At 30.4% G+C, this 17881-nt stretch overlaps 3 protein-coding genes across 3 annotated transcripts; 2 read left to right on the top strand and 1 right to left on the bottom strand.

Moving 5' to 3' along the window:
• Window positions 1-21: 21 nt before the first annotated feature.
• Window positions 22-3309, top strand: fws (four way stop). Its single transcript, XM_035089153.1, has 8 exons — window positions 22-227; window positions 297-389; window positions 467-591; window positions 684-2083; window positions 2171-2296; window positions 2378-2486; window positions 2582-2803; window positions 2895-3309. The coding sequence occupies exons 1-8, from the start codon at window positions 188-190 to the stop codon at window positions 3084-3086; spliced, it is 2307 nt and encodes a 768-aa protein (XP_034945044.1). The 5' UTR covers window positions 22-187; the 3' UTR covers window positions 3087-3309.
• On the bottom strand, window positions 3137-5466 carry Gasz (ankyrin repeat, SAM and basic leucine zipper domain-containing protein 1). The gene is made up of 9 exons (XM_035089226.1): window positions 5268-5466; window positions 5043-5202; window positions 4856-4981; window positions 4622-4742; window positions 4448-4553; window positions 4250-4384; window positions 3830-4176; window positions 3538-3760; window positions 3137-3458 (listed from the first exon to the last, which is right to left on the bottom strand). Exons 1-9 carry the CDS (start codon window positions 5346-5348, stop codon window positions 3306-3308), a joined length of 1452 nt encoding a protein of 483 aa, XP_034945117.1. The 5' UTR covers window positions 5349-5466; the 3' UTR covers window positions 3137-3305.
• A 283-nt stretch (window positions 5467-5749) lies between these two features.
• On the top strand, window positions 5750-16434 carry LOC118070509 (DNA-binding protein RFX2-like). The gene is given in 20 exon segments (XM_035089140.1): window positions 5750-5890; window positions 5952-6148; window positions 11005-11309; window positions 11632-11824; window positions 12434-12539; window positions 12610-12709; window positions 12783-12935; window positions 13225-13353; window positions 13823-14004; window positions 14110-14580; window positions 14659-14780; window positions 14862-14882; window positions 14885-14958; window positions 15036-15191; window positions 15283-15485; window positions 15709-15730; window positions 15732-15816; window positions 15819-15862; window positions 15932-15983; window positions 16064-16434. Coding segments are annotated over 19 exon segments (2583 nt in total). The 5' UTR covers window positions 5750-5890; window positions 5952-6027; the 3' UTR covers window positions 16108-16434.
• The last annotated feature ends 1447 nt before the right edge of the window (window positions 16435-17881 follow it).

Below are 17881 nucleotides of genomic sequence, written 5' to 3' on the forward strand. Positions count from 1 at the left end.
GTTAGCTGCGAATGAGGCCACTTTGATCAGCTGATCATCTGTAATTAGTCCTTTAAAAACCTTGCCACGAATCTACTATGACTTCAATAAGTGTTTTTTACCGGTTTTTACGCATAAACTTTATTAAAAATAATACTTTTATCAATTAGCAAACATTATCTATAGCTGATATTAAGAAATTACAAACATGGGTGAAATAGTAGATCTTCAAAGTATCGAAAACAACGGTAAGTTGTTTAAACTAATAATAAGTATTTTGGACTATTTTTTTATAAATTATAATCATTACATTTCAGATTTTTTAAAACAATTTTTAAATCCGGATGATAAACAAAATGAAGCTACAAAAATTTTAACAGTTGCTCAACAATTGAATCAACTTGGAAAAGGTATGTTTTTTATTCTAATTAACACTTTTATCCGTTTTTTTATCAGCTATCTGATTTATACCCAATTATTTTTCTAGCTCTTGAAGTGATAGATGCAGAACTACATAAACAAGTTTACTCAAATCATGAAGATTTGTTGTCACAAGTAACATGGGTTGAAAAAATTGAAGGAGTTTTAGCCATTATGCAAACTCATGTTCAAGTAATTTCAATAAATCATTAAAATAACTTATTATTTAATATTTTACAATACTGTTAATTAATTATTAATTATTAAAATACTTTAAATTACAGAGTCTTTTATCAGCAGTAGAACGCTTAAGAGCAAAAATTGTAGAGCCATTCAACAGAATCGAAGCCCAAACAATAGTTTTAAAAAGACTTCATGAAACATCAGATTTACTTCGAAGGGTTGGTAGAGTACAGCATCTTCTTCATTCACAAAAACTTCATTCACAAATAAGCAACCCATCCCAAAGTTCAGAAATTATAAAAGCAGCGAAAAGTATTCAAGAGCTTGAACAGTTAATAGCCGATGAAGATTTGAGTGGATTAAATATTTTAGCTGATGATAAGCAAGCTATAAAGATTCATAAAGCATCAGTTCAAAAAATAGCTACAAGCACATTAGCTCAAGGATTACAAGCATCAAATAATAAACAAGTTAGTACAGCTATTCAAATATTTGAAAATTTAGGTATGTTACCACAAGCTGTTGAATCGACTGAAAAATCAGCATTGGCTGAAATTGAGAAAGTTGCTAGAGAAGCTTTAGATGTTTCATTATCTGTAAATCAAGACTTAACTAAAAGAGGTGGACCAGGAAGAGCTGCTTTACCATCTCCAGGAACTTCTGGAAACCTTCGTACCCGTCTTTGGGAAAGCCTTGATAAATTGTTACAAGAAACTATTTATATGCAATGTGTACAGATAGAATTCCTCGAGAGAATCTTACTCGAACATTACACGAAAGAATTTGATGGATTTTCACAGTTATTTTGGGAAAAAATAATAGCTTTATTAGCTAAAGTATTTATTGAACGTTCTCAAGCTTCTTCTTTTGTTAAACAAGCTCTTGAGGGTGAATACCCGAAGCTTCTTCGAGTGTTTTTAGACTTAAGAAAACGATTAAAAGAAAAATCCCAACTAATTGGAACATACCCTATTAGCCGTGATATTTTACAATCATTTGAAAATGCGTATTTATCACGATCGATTTCTCGATTGCTTGATCCAGTTCATACCATGTTTTCTGGCGATTCAGCTCCCAGTCAAGATGAAATTGATAGTTTGATTCGAACGATTACTAGTGAGCTAAGTGTATCACTTGTTGATGAAACTCTTTCAACAGTAGTTTCTCGAAATGTAGGGAAATCTATTAGACTGTTCTGTTTGAAATGTGAACAAAGTTTAGTGACTAGTGGAGAGGCCAGTCAGGTAATTGATACTCCCACTTCTGGTCAATTAACCAATATAAACTTGGCGAATTTGTTATATTATCTAGCAACACAAATTAGCAGAGTTGTTACCAATTTAGCTGGAAGTTTACCTCAAGAAGGTGCTAACGTTATTGGAAATACTCTTGAGGATATTAATAAATTAACGAAGAATATTTTAGCACCGTTGATGGCTTCGATTATTGATGCCATTGAAAGTATTATTTTAACGATGCACGATGATCCAGAATTTAAAGAGTAAGATTGCAAATAATTTTTGTTGTTCCTTTTTATTTTGAAATTATTAGCAATTTTTGTTCTAATTTTTTTCTTATTAAATTACAGACCAAGCAGTCCTTTAGGTCGTGAAATTGGATGTTCACTTTATATAAGAGAATTACAAGGTTTCATTTTACGATCAGTAACTACATTTCTTTCTCCTTATAAAAATCAAGCAGTTGTCGCTGAATGGTAAAAAAATAATTAAATAATTAAAAGCTGTAAATTCTTTATGCATACTGATATTTTTAGAGCTTTGTTGAAATTTTTCAGCTGTAATGCTGTTGCCTCAAGATGCATAGAACTTTTCGTGCGACATGCATGTTTAATACGACCTCTTAGTGAGTTTGGTCGAGCAAAATTAATTGTCGATTTTAATCAGGTAATTATACATTTTTTCATGTACTTTTTGTATAATAAAAACATAGTTGATTTTAAATAGATATAATCTTTGAATATAATCTATGAAAATTACAGATGGAAATTGCAGTATCACCTTTATGTCGAGGAGTACAATTGGGGTTGGTTGAGCAGCAGCAGTACAGAACAATGCGAGCTTTGAAATCTTTATTAGCATTGGGTCCAGAAAAAATGGTAGAAAAAGTTGTCGAAATGAAAGGTGAAGGTAGTGTGCCACCATCTCTCGTTCTTCTTCATTTGTTTTCGGGTGCTCCACCTGAATTACAATCACCACATCAAGTAAGTTAAATTTTAATTTAATAATAAAAAATAATTAACCTATGAATAATTTAATCATTACAGTAGTAACATTATTTATCTTAATTTTCAGAGCGCTGGATGGTCAATAAATCGATTATCTCAATGGATGGATAATCACCCTAGCGAGAAAGATCGATTAGCATTAAGTAGTGGTCCATTACAACGTTACGAATCTATTATAAGACAACGTAATCTTCCTTCATTTCACCCTCTCTTTCCGTTAATGATGCAATTAGCTAATCTAAGTGAGTATACAAATTGAATTAATTAACGTCAAATAAAATTTGGAAAAATATGAATATGGTGTAGAATTCCTAAAGATATATATTTTTATTCACAAGTTACAACGTATCTTATAAGTATCAAAATAAAACATTTGTTATTTCTGTAACTTTGATAAACTTTTAAAAAAAAAAATTGTTAATGTAATAATACTTTTTTTTTTTTTTAAATAATAATTCGTTGTAGAATATTCCTAGTATTAATTCCACAGTCTTTGTATAAAAGATGTTTTTGTCATTAAAATTCCAGCTAATACCGTAAAAGTCATTATTGTTGTCCAGCTTATTTTAGATCTTCCATTTTTTGGTCCAATATACGATGGTGGTAACATAGTTTGACTATTATTTTTTACCTAAAGTAGAAAATATTATTATTTATTTTATTAAAGTAATTTTATTTCGATAAAAGTAGTTTCTTTTAAAGAATTTGACCTTTTCAGCGAATTTTAGAGTACTATTTAAATCTTTCTTTAACAGAGCTAAAATTTTTTCAGTTTCTTCAAGTTCTTTTCGAATCATATTACACTCATTTTTATCAAGTATCATTCCACTCCCATCATCTTTCATTAAATTCTTCCTTATGTAGCCGAAAGTTGCACCAATTACAGCTAATTGACGAGTTATGTTGATTATGGCTGCCACACCATCGAATAATCTTTAAATTAGAAAAATTCATTCTTTGATCTTTACATTAAAATAAAAATAATTAGAAAATAATACTCACGATTGAGATGATGAGCTTTTAGCAACTCTTATACTGGTTGGCTTCCATGGGGCTGCATGAAATTTACGTAATCCATTTAAAAACATCTGTCTTTCATGTTCACTATCCATTCCCATTTTAATAAGATCCTCTTGAGTCAATTGTAAAAAAGTCTTAGAACTCATGCCTTTAAACATTTGTCGATGCTTTTCCAAATTCATCGCAAATAAAAAGTTCACAATTTCCGGGTCAATAGAGTCTGGATCAGAATGGTTAATACTTGCTAAAGCATCTCTCCATGTTTTTACTGTAAATACTGGGCAATAGTTATCAATTTCTTTATCATCAAATTCTAAAAGTCCCAAAATCTACGGAAAAAAAAAATGGAATCAATAAATTTACATGAGTAAAATTTTACAAAATTTTTAATAATCAAACTACCTTAGTATAATTTTTCGTATTTGCAATATCTTTTACTGTTAAATTACGACGATCTATTACAGTTACCGATGCTTTATTCTTGATTAAAACTTTTACTACGTCCGGTTTATTGGCAGTAACTGCATCAAAAATTGCCTAAAAAGAAAAGTTCAATGTAATTTTAACAAATTTAATTTTTATCTAAAAATAATAAACTACCGTTCGTCCTTCATTATCGCAAGTATCAATATTTTTAATATGTTTTAAAAGCTCCGTTACTACTTCAACTGCTTTTGATCTACAGGCACACATTAATGCAGTTCTCCTAAAAAAAAAATTTAATAGTTGCTTACAAAACATGTACTTCAAATTTTGTGTATTAAAAAATTTCACCTGTCTTTATTAGTAGCGTTAGGATCAGCTCTCGCTTCTAACAAAAGTGAAATGCACTTTAAAGTTTGTTCAGTAGTTCCTTTGGTTGAGTCACATACTGCCATCAACGGAGTATATCCATCTAGTAAAGTATCAGAACTTCAGTAGGTTATTAAAACTTTCAAAATATTATTAAAAGTTCTGTCCATTTATATAGTGCAAGAATTTTTTAGACCATCCCTTAAAGTATTTTACCTTTATGTTTATTTGCATCTGCTCCTAAACTTAATAAATACTCAACGACTTCAGGCTTAACTGCTGAGGAAGCATATAATAATAAAGTCCAACCAGTGTGTAAGAAATCATCAACATTATGTCCCACTGTAATATTTATTTTATTAAATTTTAATATGAAATGCATGAAGCAACAACTAATACGTACAACTGATATATTCTTCAATTATATCGATGTTTCCAGTCATACAAGCGGTAAGTACGTTAATTTCGCATTCTTTCTTTAATTCTGCTTCTTCAGCAGCTTTATCATTTTTTTTGCATTCATCATCATGATCATGATCATCATCATCATTGTCGTGAAGTTTCTAAAGTGAAAAGACATATTAGCATAAAGTAATCATATTACCGACTAACCTCAATAAAAACATACTTCGTAAGAAATTGAATCATCTATTTGAAAATCAAAATCATCATCTGATGAATCTGACATGCCTGCTGCACGGAAAGCCATTTTTGCATTAAAATGTTGGAGAATATTGTTTTTATTCGATTTTAGAATATCCACGTGAGTTTCATCAATTCTTTGTTCACTTTGTTTACAATTTACCGGGAAAATTGGTGTGAAGTTATTTGCTTTGATCTTTTACACCTTTTTCTGTTCTCCAATTGATTCTACTATTAATCAAATTATTTCTTTTGAAATAAAAAAGGTTTTTATTGATTATTAACTATTTTAAATATTTATAACAATTTTATTGTAACATTTGAGCCGTATTTGACCCATTTATTGTTTAAATATTAAATCTCGCGCCTCAACAACTTCACGTTATAAAAAACCAATCAAAATACATCAATCAACTTTAAAGACAATAGCGGGAAAATTTTTACATTTTAAATTATTAATTCGATAGAAATTGATCGAAATTATTCGATAGTCTATAATAATCGAATTTATAATTCGATTTATACAATGATCGATTTCATATTCATTTTAACGATCGTCAACTGTTTCATCAGATGATTTAAAATCTATAAAAACAATTGGCATCTAAGGTAAGGATACTGCCATAATTATTTTTCGTATTATATTCTGTTAAAACATTTTTTCTCCTAGAAACCGTAGCTCTTGGAAACTCCCGGGCTTTGTCAGATCACATTCAAAGTGTTTTTAATTGAATAATCGAACAAAAATGAGTGATGATGAGAATAAAAGTTTTGTTTACACGGGAATTGAATCGATTTTCGTAAAATCTCCAATAATCAGCTTACAACCGAGAAGAAAATCGAAAAAAAAATTTAACCCCCATAATAGTAAGTATCTTTAATTATTTCAAATAAATTATTTTACTTTATTTCTTTAATTATTATTTTCATAAACAGTATGAACATTTACAAATTCTTAAATGTTTCTTTCTTGGTTATTTTTGTGTAAATAGTACTTTTAAAAATTTATTTGTTATTTTGATTAATTAATAGTATTTTTGTTATGAAGCTAAGCAAAAATAATATTTTCAATATCATTCGTAGAAATCTAAAATCAGGCTGAAGCGCATCGATAAATATTGGAGCCTCTTTATTCTCGTAGAACCCGCGTTGTCAGCGCTCTCTACAGTATTCTCCTCTTCCTCAGCTCCTGTTTATAGATATTTCTTTTGAAATAAACCTTAACTTTAAATCATCAAAAGGTGTATAACATAAACTTGATTTCGTTTATAAATTATTTATCTATTAATCAACAATTACGTTAATTTAAAACAACATAGTGCAAAAAAATTCAGTGTCATAATGCGGGTTACAAGGGTTGTCTTATATATGTCAGCGTAGTAATACAAACATGTCTTCTGAACATAAAGTAGTTCCCTGGTGATATAGTTTAACAAATCGCATAATATTTTATTTAAATGTTATTTTGTTAATTGTTATTTTAAATTAATTTAAACGTCACTTAGTAGCTGATTGAGGCAATGTGTAATTATAAATTGACAATAAAGATGATTTCATTGTCAAAAATACGATCATGGGTGACGGTGTATCGCGGTCAGTGATGCCGTAGCCAAGGAGACCGCAACAGCAGACAACTGACACTCCGACCGGTCGTCGTCAACCATAATATCCATTAGTGTAAGTTGAATATTTCCACATTCCGCTTTTCCGCGTGGTTTCCCGGGTGACAGTCAGGGCCGGCACACGGAAAATATCCACGACATTGGATGTGCAATTCCACGAGGCCGTGCAACTGCTAAAGGACATCAAGGCACGGCCACTCGCCATTCATGAAGACAGGTGAGGTGATAACAATTTGCGACTGATTTTAGGTACCTGACATACGCAAATCATCCTTACAATGCACTCAATTTACTACAATACGCTAAACATTATCAACTTTAATATTTTTTACACTTTTTTCATATTTTTCTTTATCCACACTTTTGGGTTAAAGCTCTTTTTTAGTTCATCAGTGATAAGGATTTTTATATTTATTGAGAAAAACGTACCATATTCACTCATGTGACGTCCTTTTTATTAATAACACTTTTAGAGAAGTATTATACATTTTTCTTTTTCATTTTTTATCTTAGATATTCAATAATTGTCTTATTTCAACTAATATCAGTAAATAAGATGATTTTTTATTTATTACTTACTACAAAATTTATTATTAAATTTTTAAAATTAATTTTTACAGAATGTATGAATTACACAGTCAGTTTTTTTATTCTAAAAATCATCAATGGATGAATCACAATAAAAAAATGTTGGCAAATAATTGAAATTGGATGGTACAATAAAATAAGTGAATACACACAACACCTAAGAATTTGTATGAACAGATACAGATAATGCTTCCTTTTGGTAAAAGTCCCCCAACAAATGCATTGTATGTGGCTACTGAGAAAATTCAATGCATGGAAGCTTTAGAAATTTCCTAATTAAACTAGACCTATTGATTGCACGAATGTGATCTTTGAAGCATGATAATATTGGCAAATAGTATTGAATTACCCTGAAGAATTATTGATAAATCTTTAATATTGCAAAAAGCATCACATTAAAAGTATCCACTATTATGTTATCCACTTTGTTTATTTTGTTTTTGCTTGTTGCACAAGAGTATTTTCTTCTTCTAGTTTTACTTAAGTTCGTTTTTATATTTAACAACACTTACGTCAATATTTGAGATAATAATTTCATCGGATATTATGATTCAATTACTGCAATTTTGCGATATTTTTATTAGAAATCCAATATTCATCATCATCTTGTCTATTAAGTTATTTTATAATTTTTTAATTCAATATCAGATATTCTACTATTATGATAAATTCTTGGGTCACATAAAGTATTTATGAATTTATTGAATTTAATATTGAAATATTTCACATAAGAACGTATCAAGTTTATTGCATATTTTATGTAAGACCAGAACAGTAGCAATATTGATGATAATAAAAATAAAAAAAAATTGTAAGGTATGAGAATTCACGGTATTCATGACATTGATGGGACTTCGTCGACAAACGTTCTTTTGAAACCTGTAAGGGCACATTTTATTCTTCAATTCTTTGCTTTTGTATTCATGTAGATTTCGTCCAAATTCAAACGGTTGAAACAACGTTAAACACAAGCTGTATTTTACCATTTGTTAATGATAGGGGATGGAATGGTATCAGGAAGTAGTGAAATAACGGGGGGACAAAAAAGACGAACGTCAGGGTGTACTACCAGGCACCAGCCATGCATAACAGACCAGGTGCAACATGAACATTCTTTTTGACTATGCAGTTTTTCATGACGTTTAGTTTGTCTTGTACTTTCAGTAAAGTATCTGTCATTTCTGATCGTTTAAAAATTGCTCTAATAGCTTGAATGTTGTTTAAAAATAAATATCACAATGGAAGTAATGTGGCATATTCAGTAAAATCAATAGTGATTGTGAGAAGACAGTTAACAAGTGCTAGATATTTGTAAAAAATGTATTTGTGATATTTTCCAGTTGACTAATCAAGTGTATTTTCAACGTATGATACAGAAAGAAATTTGAGCTGATGAAATAGAAGCAGAGAAGTGCCAGAGGGTGAAAAGAACATCCCATCGTTATTAGCACTGTTGTCTGCTGAATGAAGATTCAATTCCATATCAGGTTCTCCAATTATTATTATTCGTATTTAATAAATGAACAAACATAAAACTTCAAACCCCGTTGTGCATTGTTTCGTAAACGCATTAATTTTTGTTCCAGACTTTTTATAGTGAATTCAATTTACCTAGTGGATGATACCTGAAGAGTAGAGTAGCTCACCTTGATCCTCTGTGTTCTTCCTGATACAGGTGTTAGTTGTTACCCTAGCAACACCCTTAGCATCAAGTTTTCTTCGGACTCTTAAGGTTGCTTTTCTAAGATGAATACTCCTGGTGATCGAAAGACGTTATTGTTGAATAGTAATATACCAACTCAAAGCTAGAATTTAATTATTTGTTCATCCATCAATGTGATCCATATAAATAGGTCTTTAATTTTTTTTTTGAATTTTTCATTTTAATCTTCTCGGCGACTGTATCCATCTCTATTATAATAAAAGCAGAGGATCACTGAAATAAGCACATTGAGTAGTTAGCAGTAATACCATCTAATTGCTCTTACGAACAAGCATATATTCTACCTAGGATTACTCATTCTCCCTTGACGTACCTAGTCACGCATGTGTTTCATTTCATTCTTCCCCTTGCATTTACCCCTATAAACTTGTTTGGTACCTGCCGTTCCAAAAGGTACACGAGGTCAGATGTATCGTTTGCTTTGTACCAATTATAATGAAATGTGACGTGTATCATTTTCAATTTGTCCTAAGATTTGTCTTTGATCTTTGGATTATTAAATACCTATCCATGTACACCTGCATTACAAGATCGTTTGAATGTAAATACTATTGATCATAGTAGTGCTACATTTCTATCACTTGATATTAATCACTGATATCATTTCTCTTCATTCTATCCGAATTGTGTTAGTTGTTATGAATGTATAGTTCCTGAATTTGGAATTAATTACATACTTAATCTTTTACCATAATGTTCAATTAAAATACAAAATATACTAAAATAAATTTTTACTTAATTCACGCAGAATGGGATTAATGTATTCACATTTTATCATTGATATCTAATTAGGTTGTGCATAGTGTACTTCATTAACTAGATAGTATATATTACTTTTGCTAAAAATAACATTTTTATTCTATTCTATGATTAATTATTAAAAATTATTAATCGATTCAAGCCTTTTTTGTATCATAATTAATGGCTCATAAAGAATAAAAATGGTTATAAGTTCTATAAATAATTGCCCTTGACTCTAATAAGTCCTTTAACACTCCAATTACTAGTGTTGAGTTGAAGTAACTTAGGAATGAAGTAGAAGTACTTTAAAGCCAGTAAAATATGAATTTAAAATCCACTTATTACTCTCTTCTATTATTTCTACTGCAACTTGACGAATTTTAACTGAATCCTGATGGATAAAATAAAATTACGTTATGATGAAACTATACATCTAACTTAGTTTGAAAATTTTATAACATTGTACGTTAATACTCTATAAACTAGGATGGATATATTTATTATTAAAACTTGCAAAGTACTTGTAAATTACATACTATATTTATAATATTTACTTTATTATTTGAAATATTTTGTTTTAACCTATTTATAGGAGCATAAATTCTTGAAAGTTATCAGTTGTATTATTCTCAGGTTTTTTTTTTGATATAATTGGCAAGATTAATTGAAGTTATTCGTGAGAAGAATTAATTCAAAAAGCTTCTAGTAAATTTTACTTTCCTTATAATAACTAATGAGCTTGAGTGAAGACATTACAATGAGTTTATAAATATATTGATTCAAATAATTGAAGCAATAATTAGAAAAATATAATAAAAGATTTATATACAAAAAGTTAGACATTAGTAAGAAAGCCATTGATGCGGAAGCATTTTTCTGTGATTCCTTGGAAGCTTTTGAATACGAGGGAGCTTTTGCCATGGATACGACTGGCTTCTAGGTTCTATCATCCACATTTTAGATGATGGGGATGTTTAGGATTGGCGTGATCATGGCACAATGGAGGTGGAACTCTTGATTCAACTTCATTGCTTTTACCTGTGTTACAGAGTCGTCTATCCAGAAACGAGGAGGCGGCTGCAATATCGTGGGTGCGGACAGACGAGAGGGAGTGATTGCCATGACTACAACTGGAGCCCAGTACGCTCTAGCAGCATCCACGGGAGCTGGTCATGGCGGGGGAAACTCCGCTGTTGTAGAGGTGGAAACTAAGCCAAACATCGTCGTCGTGACCACTTCCAGTACCAATAGTTCTGGCAGCATAGTACAGAATCAGACTTCAAGAGGTCAACAACTCATTACCGTGGTTACTAGCTCTGATCCAACGAGTACCAATAATCTCCAACCCATCCAGGTCTGTATTTTATTACTGAGACCAGTTGATTGTATACCTTGCCATTCTTCAACAAATGAAAAACCATTCCTATCATTCAACAGCTTTCTCAGCACCACAGTTCTGTAGATAAAATAGAAATAAAGATATAAAATGAATCAATAATTGTTATCTAAAATAGACTTAAACCGGTGTAAAAATAACTTGATAAGAGCCTACCATCTGTCCCTTTACATTTCGTATATACGCATAGTTACGAGTATTTTTAGATTAGTTAATACTTGGCAGAATATAGTTGAGAAAATAAAGAATAGTAAAATTATTAAATGAACATTTTTTTCAGTTGGTTGTCCAAGACCCGTTGGAAACAGCTGCTGATTCATCGAATGGTTCTTCAGGAACTCCAGCACACGTGACTGCTCAAGTTGTTGTGAATACTGGACACTCTGGTCAACATACTCTCATTGACTCAGACGGAGCGTCTACATCTGCAGGAACAATTGTTAGTGGTTCACCGCATTATATTACCGTCACAGGTATTGTTAATACTAAAAGTTTAGTAGCTAACATTGAAAACTTTCTCGTAATAGCTATACAATATTCAGTCTATTATTTTTCTTTTACACAAATAGTGTGACGTGAATTTCTCACTTAAAGTTCCCTTTTATTGAAACTGTCAAATTATTTTCCTATAGACAAGCTTTGATAGTTTTATTATTGAAATAATTACGTACTTTCTATTGTCGATTGTTTATTCTTTATATTAACGATTGTAGAAAGTAAGTATGACGTTGTCGAAATGCAAATAGTGTTTGAGTAGATATTTGATTAACCCTTTCCATGCTGCTGAACAAAAATCTTGCACCAACTATCTACTTCTTCACTGACTACACTAGGCACCGGCGATTCACCATCCTACACGTCTCTCACAACGGCTGTAGGTGAGGCTGAATCAAAATCTGCATGATTATCTTTAATACTGATCAGTCTTTCATATTCTGCAACGATTAATAAACGATTTAGGCAAATAATTATTAAGTATAATTATGTGATAATCAATAAGCTGTATTAGAATACATTAGCATTGGCTTTTAATGTAAAAAATATTTATAAATAAATATCTAATACTTTCGAGTGATTTTCAGTGTCTGGCGACGGCGAGGCAGTGGGTTCCGAATCAGTATCACACCCAACTTATGTGCAGTATGTTGAGGGCGATGGTTCAACTTATAATCTCACAAATGGGCAGATGTAAGTATTGTTTTATTCAAAAGCAGGATTATACAGCTTTTAGATCAAGCTATGATTTATTTCATTTCAGGACATATCCTGTGTATGCTGTCGGCGAGGCGGGAGCCATGTACACTCCCGCCTCAAGTCAGTATTACACGCCGGCGACGACACCGGTAACATATGCACAGGTAACATTGATAAATCATTAAAAATATTAATCATTTCTGTCATTTTTTTCTCATAAAATTATCAATATTTTAGGTCTCAGGGCAAGGTTCCAATACTACAACTGGACAACTCTTGACCCAAGGCAACGGTACGTACCTGATACAACAAAGCGTTGTCGATGGTGATCCAACGACTCACGCACTCATATCTGCTGCTGCTCGTGCTAGTCCACAAACCGAAGGCGCGGTAAGCTATTGGAATTTTGTTGCTATAATTATTTGATCTAATCTACCTAATTATGTTACATATCAGAACTTTAAAACATTTTCCTCTCCAATTGCTCCACACAAAAAAATTCAAGATCTTCACGTATAAAATGGAATGAAAGTGCTCCATTAGTTTGGTCGCTTGTCAAAGTGTCCTGTAGTGTGTTGTGTAACGGAGAGGATGATTTTATTATTAAAAAAAATAACTATTGTAAAGCAATTATAATTGGGAACATTAACAAAAATACGGAAATGGGGCTGTTTGATAGGAAGCTGTGGTTAGCGGGGGTGGAGGGGCATACTTGATCAGCGGTAATGCGGGAGGCGCTACTATCAGCGTAGAAGAGGCTGCATCCGCGGCGAACATGACGCATGCCACTAGGGTCTCCCAGGCCACCGTAAGCCATATCGACTCCCCATTTGTTAGCTATTTTCTTATTATTATTATATTTCATATAATTGCATGGTTTTATAATAATTCTATAATTGTCTTTTGACTACTTGAGATGCTTTTCTTGTACGCTTGCTTCAATAATAATATTCAAAAGGCAAAGCATAGTAATCAAGCTTAAGTTGTCAGAATTATAACATTATTTTGTACATCAAAAGAAAAATGTATTTTATATGTAAAAATAAGAATTCAAAATTTAGTCCTTTTGGGTATAAATTTTTTTTTAATTTTTTATTTTAAAAAGACTAACGAAAAGATAATGTTCGATTGTTTCTCATTTAATAGAGATACCTAAAAAGGTTTAACTGTTGAATTATCTTACATGTAAACACATCTTGTTTAAATTATAAAGTGCACTGTTTTAATTATATTAGAATAGTAGAGAAATGTAAATAATTCAATTTCCCTTGGAATAGGTACAATGGCTTTTAGAAAATTACGAGACTGCTGACGGTGTCTCTTTACCAAGATCTACACTTTACAATCACTATTTACGCCACTGCTCAGATAACAAATTAGATCCAGTAAATGCAGCAAGTTTTGGTAAATTGATACGCTCAGTATTTCTAGGATTGCGAACACGGCGTTTAGGAACACGGTAAGTTGATCACCGTACTACTTTTTCATATAGATCCTAATGGAAAAAAAATTTGGTTTTATTTCTGTTATTATTATCATTGTTATATTGAATGTTTTAATTTAGAGGAAATTCTAAATACCATTACTATGGAATCCGAGTAAAACCTAATTCACCCCTGGTAATGCTAAATGAAGATGGATCATCACGACCGCCTCAAGGCACAACTAATCAAACGAAAAGATTCAAATTCGTTAGCTGCCAGAAACAAGAATCATCATATGAAAATAATTCTCATGGGAATGCAAATCTTTCTTCCAATACATCATCTTCGCAGTACCATCAGTATCTTGGTGAAGGAAGCAGTGCTATTCCTGATTTTCCAGAGATAATAGTTGGTCATGGTTCTTCCCTCCCAGAAGATTGTACCCTAGAGGATATTGATACTTTTCGAAGTATTTATCGTGAACATTGCGAAGCTTTCCTTGATGCTGTATTAAATTTCGAATTTACTACAGTTGAAAGTCTGTGGCGTGAATTTTGGCGGAGTCAGGACAATAATAATGATGAGTGTGAAGAAGAAAAATACTTATCTAAGTAAGATTTAAATAAAAGATGATTTTAATTGAATCATTAATTTATAAATAATTAATTGTTTTACGTTTTTATTTTCAGAACTAAATTATATCAAATGTGCAAATGTGGTGAAGTACAAGATTTTATTAAAACCGTTGATTACACATTTTATCAAAATCTCGTTGAAGTATTAATGCCAGATGTTCTTCGACCTATACCAAGTGAGTATTACACAATATAATAAATGAAAATTTTTGAATTATTTTTTATTTCAATTAATAAAAAAAAATTCTTTTTTGTAGGTACACTAACTCAATCAATTAGAAATTTGCAAAAGGATTGGAATCATGGCTAACTACCGCAATGAATGACTGTCCAGAAGAGATGATGCAGATTAAAGTATTATATCCTTCAACTGTACACAATAATTATTCCTTTTTTCTTTCTATTAAACGATATTTATTTTTTTATTATAGTTAACGGCTGTGTCAGCTTTCGCTCAAACTCTTCGTCGATATACATCATTGAATCATCTTGCTCAGGCTGCACGAGCTGTTCTTCAAAACTCTAGTCAAATAAATCAAATGTTAGCAGATTTAAATCGTGTTGACTTTCATAATGTCCAAGAGCAGGTAAATAATCATATTTGTAATTAATATAATTTAATTTAATTAGAGCAATTATTAATTGATGGATAAATATTCAATTGACTTGATCTTATAGGCTTCATGGGTTTGTCAATGTGATTATGCAGTAGTTCAACGACTAGAAGCCGATTTTAAAGTAACTTTACAGCAACAAAATTCATTAGAACAGTGGGCAATATGGTTAAAAGGAGTTGTGACACAAGTATTAAAACCTTATGAAGGGAAACCAACATTTGCTAAAGCTGCGCGACAATTCTTACTCAAGTGGTCATTTTACAGGTAATTTATTAGTTAATAAGTTTGCACGTAATAATCAATAATAAATTATATGATTATGTAAGCTTTGCATAAACTATTACATAAATTTTAAATGGCATTGAATAAAAAAACGATTTTTTTTAATGTATCGTAGATACAATATAAAAACTGATAATTTCTACATTCCTTTCGTCATTTAGTTATTGTTTCCTAATCTGATGATAACATGTAATGTTTTTTTTAGCTCAATGGTAATCCGCGATTTAAACCTTGAGAAGTGCTGCGAGTTTTGGATCTTTTCACCTTATTCGATTATTATATGATGAATATATGTTTTATCTTATTGAACATCAGTGGCTCTTGCAACTGGTACAACGCCGATTGCTGTAATGGGTGATGTAAGTAGTTTATTATAATTAAATAATTAGTTGTTGAATTTAAAGTGCAATATTTTTGATATTTTTCAGAAGAATCAAAGTTGTCAGTTGATTAATAATTTTGGTACAACATCGAATGGAGGTATGTGTCAATCAATTACAAATGTTTATCATTAACTAAAAGAATTAACTTGAATAACTTTTGATGATTAATAATTTTAGATACGTCAAATACGAATCAACCAAAGCGAATGAAAATGAGCTAACTGAGTGCCAGTGCTTTGTAAGTAATAATTCCGTGCAATACATGAACGGATACTATGAAGAAATCGTGTGAGGAAATATAGGCCTACTGGTTATAAATTAATTTCATAAATTATTTTATATAAAACAAGAAAGATTTTTACTCACTGCAATGAATTAAAAAAGTGGAAGTTTGTGTGATAAAAGATATAAAATTAGTTACGAGAATTACGTAAAGCCTTTGAAAACAAATGACACTATAGTTAAAGCAAAGTATTTCCGACATTATTGCAAGTTAATATAATAAAATAAATTAAAGGAAAACCATCTAGTCGAAATGCATTCGATAAAAAAAATGGGACCATGTATGAATCATGCTGTCTTGAAATACTGGTCTAAAGACACGTATGAGTAATTAAAATAACTTGAGAAATTTTATTTCGATCAACGACATCACTTTTATTGAAGTAGCATTGAGGCGAAATAGAATAAAAAAATAAAACGATAAATTGAAAGGTATGACAATATATACCTGAAGAAAGTTAATCCTTATTCGCCCGTCCTTGGACAAACTCGCGGTTCGACATATATAATTAATTCCGCCCTATTAATTGTCAACAATAATTGAAGAAAAAAATTTATTTAAGAAATAATATTCCTAATTAGGGTAAAGTTAGAGATAGTTTATAACACTGACATATTAAATGTACAAGTTTTAGATAGGATCAAGCATTCAATATTTTTTATTACCGTTATTTATACATCGAGTAAACCAGGGTTCTGTTGATGAATAGTTCATACATATGAACTCTGCGATCTTATATTACAAATATCATACATCAAAAATAAATTTAAAACAAAAAAACAAATAGAGAAATGTACATATACAAAGCTACATTGTTTGACAAAAAAATAATTTAACGCACTCTTGTTAGAGTTTAAATAAAAATTTAAACTTTAACAAAACAAAAAATTATTTAAAATCAATAAGATTGAAATTTATAATGATAATATAAATTCGATATTATACTAATTTGTTCTTGTAAATTCATTTTCGTTTAGACCACAACTAATTAGCAATTTATTTTCTGTTATTGCTGTGGCAAATTTGTAATTATTTGTTTTTAATTTTTAAATAGTCATAATTGTAGATTGTGTGGAAATTATAATTATGCATAAATTATAAAAACAAATATAATATTAAGGACTGCAGTAAATTAATTACCATTTCATAAAGTTCTTAATCAATGATTAAATAATTTCTGAAATTAATAATTGTTCGATTTTTCATTTTTAAAGAAAGAAGACTGAAAACACACATATGTAACTTATGAATACCAGCTAAAAGTCCAAATCAAATGATTAATATTTTTAATTTATTCATCCATATTATTTTGACGATCTCTTTTATTTATAATCCAATACTTTTTTTTGTTATAAAGCATAGCACTGCTTTATATATATTTTTTTTTCTTCCATCACTAAATGCATATGTACTAGTCAAAGTCCGTAGGAAGTAAGTTGTGATCATTTAAATATCGCATGAAATATCGATTGACATTATAATTGTTATGAACGATATTAAAAAATGTCAGTCGATACAGGGAGAACGTTTCCATAACTATAATGAGCTTATAAGTATAAAAAAAAACTATCGATACCTAAGTGTACCTAATATATTGTAACGGCTTACTTTATGATAGGATTAACGGTTCTCAGCAAAAAATAAATAAACAAGAGACAAAATAATTGTTTAATTATGATGGTATGTCTACTTGTTTGTTTGATATTGCCGAG

This window comes from Chelonus insularis, unplaced genomic scaffold (assembly GCF_013357705.1).
Source record: "Chelonus insularis isolate UGA/USDA-ARS -01 unplaced genomic scaffold, ASM1335770v1 contig_130_pilon, whole genome shotgun sequence".
Lineage (NCBI taxonomy): Eukaryota > Metazoa > Arthropoda > Insecta > Hymenoptera > Braconidae > Chelonus > Chelonus insularis.

Bases quoted from the DNA above. Each gene is read 5' to 3' on its own strand.
- fws (XM_035089153.1), top strand. From the start codon at position 188: ATGGGTGAAATAGTAGATCTTCAAAGTATCGAAAACAACG. The intron at 2,297-2,377 runs GTAAAAAAATAA...GAAATTTTTCAG, and splicing joins CAAGCAGTTGTCGCTGAATG to CTGTAATGCTGTTGCCTCAA. The intron at 2,487-2,581 runs GTAATTATACAT...TGAAAATTACAG, and splicing joins TAATTGTCGATTTTAATCAG to ATGGAAATTGCAGTATCACC.
- Gasz (XM_035089226.1), bottom strand. From the start codon at position 5,348: ATGGCTTTCCGTGCAGCAGGCATGTCAGATTCATCAGATGATGATTTT. The intron at 5,203-5,267 runs GTATGTTTTTAT...TTTTCACTTTAG, and splicing joins ATGATTCAATTTCTTACGAA to AAACTTCACGACAATGATGA. The intron at 3,761-3,829 runs GTGAGTATTATT...TCTAATTTAAAG, and splicing joins AAAAGCTCATCATCTCAATC to ATTATTCGATGGTGTGGCAG.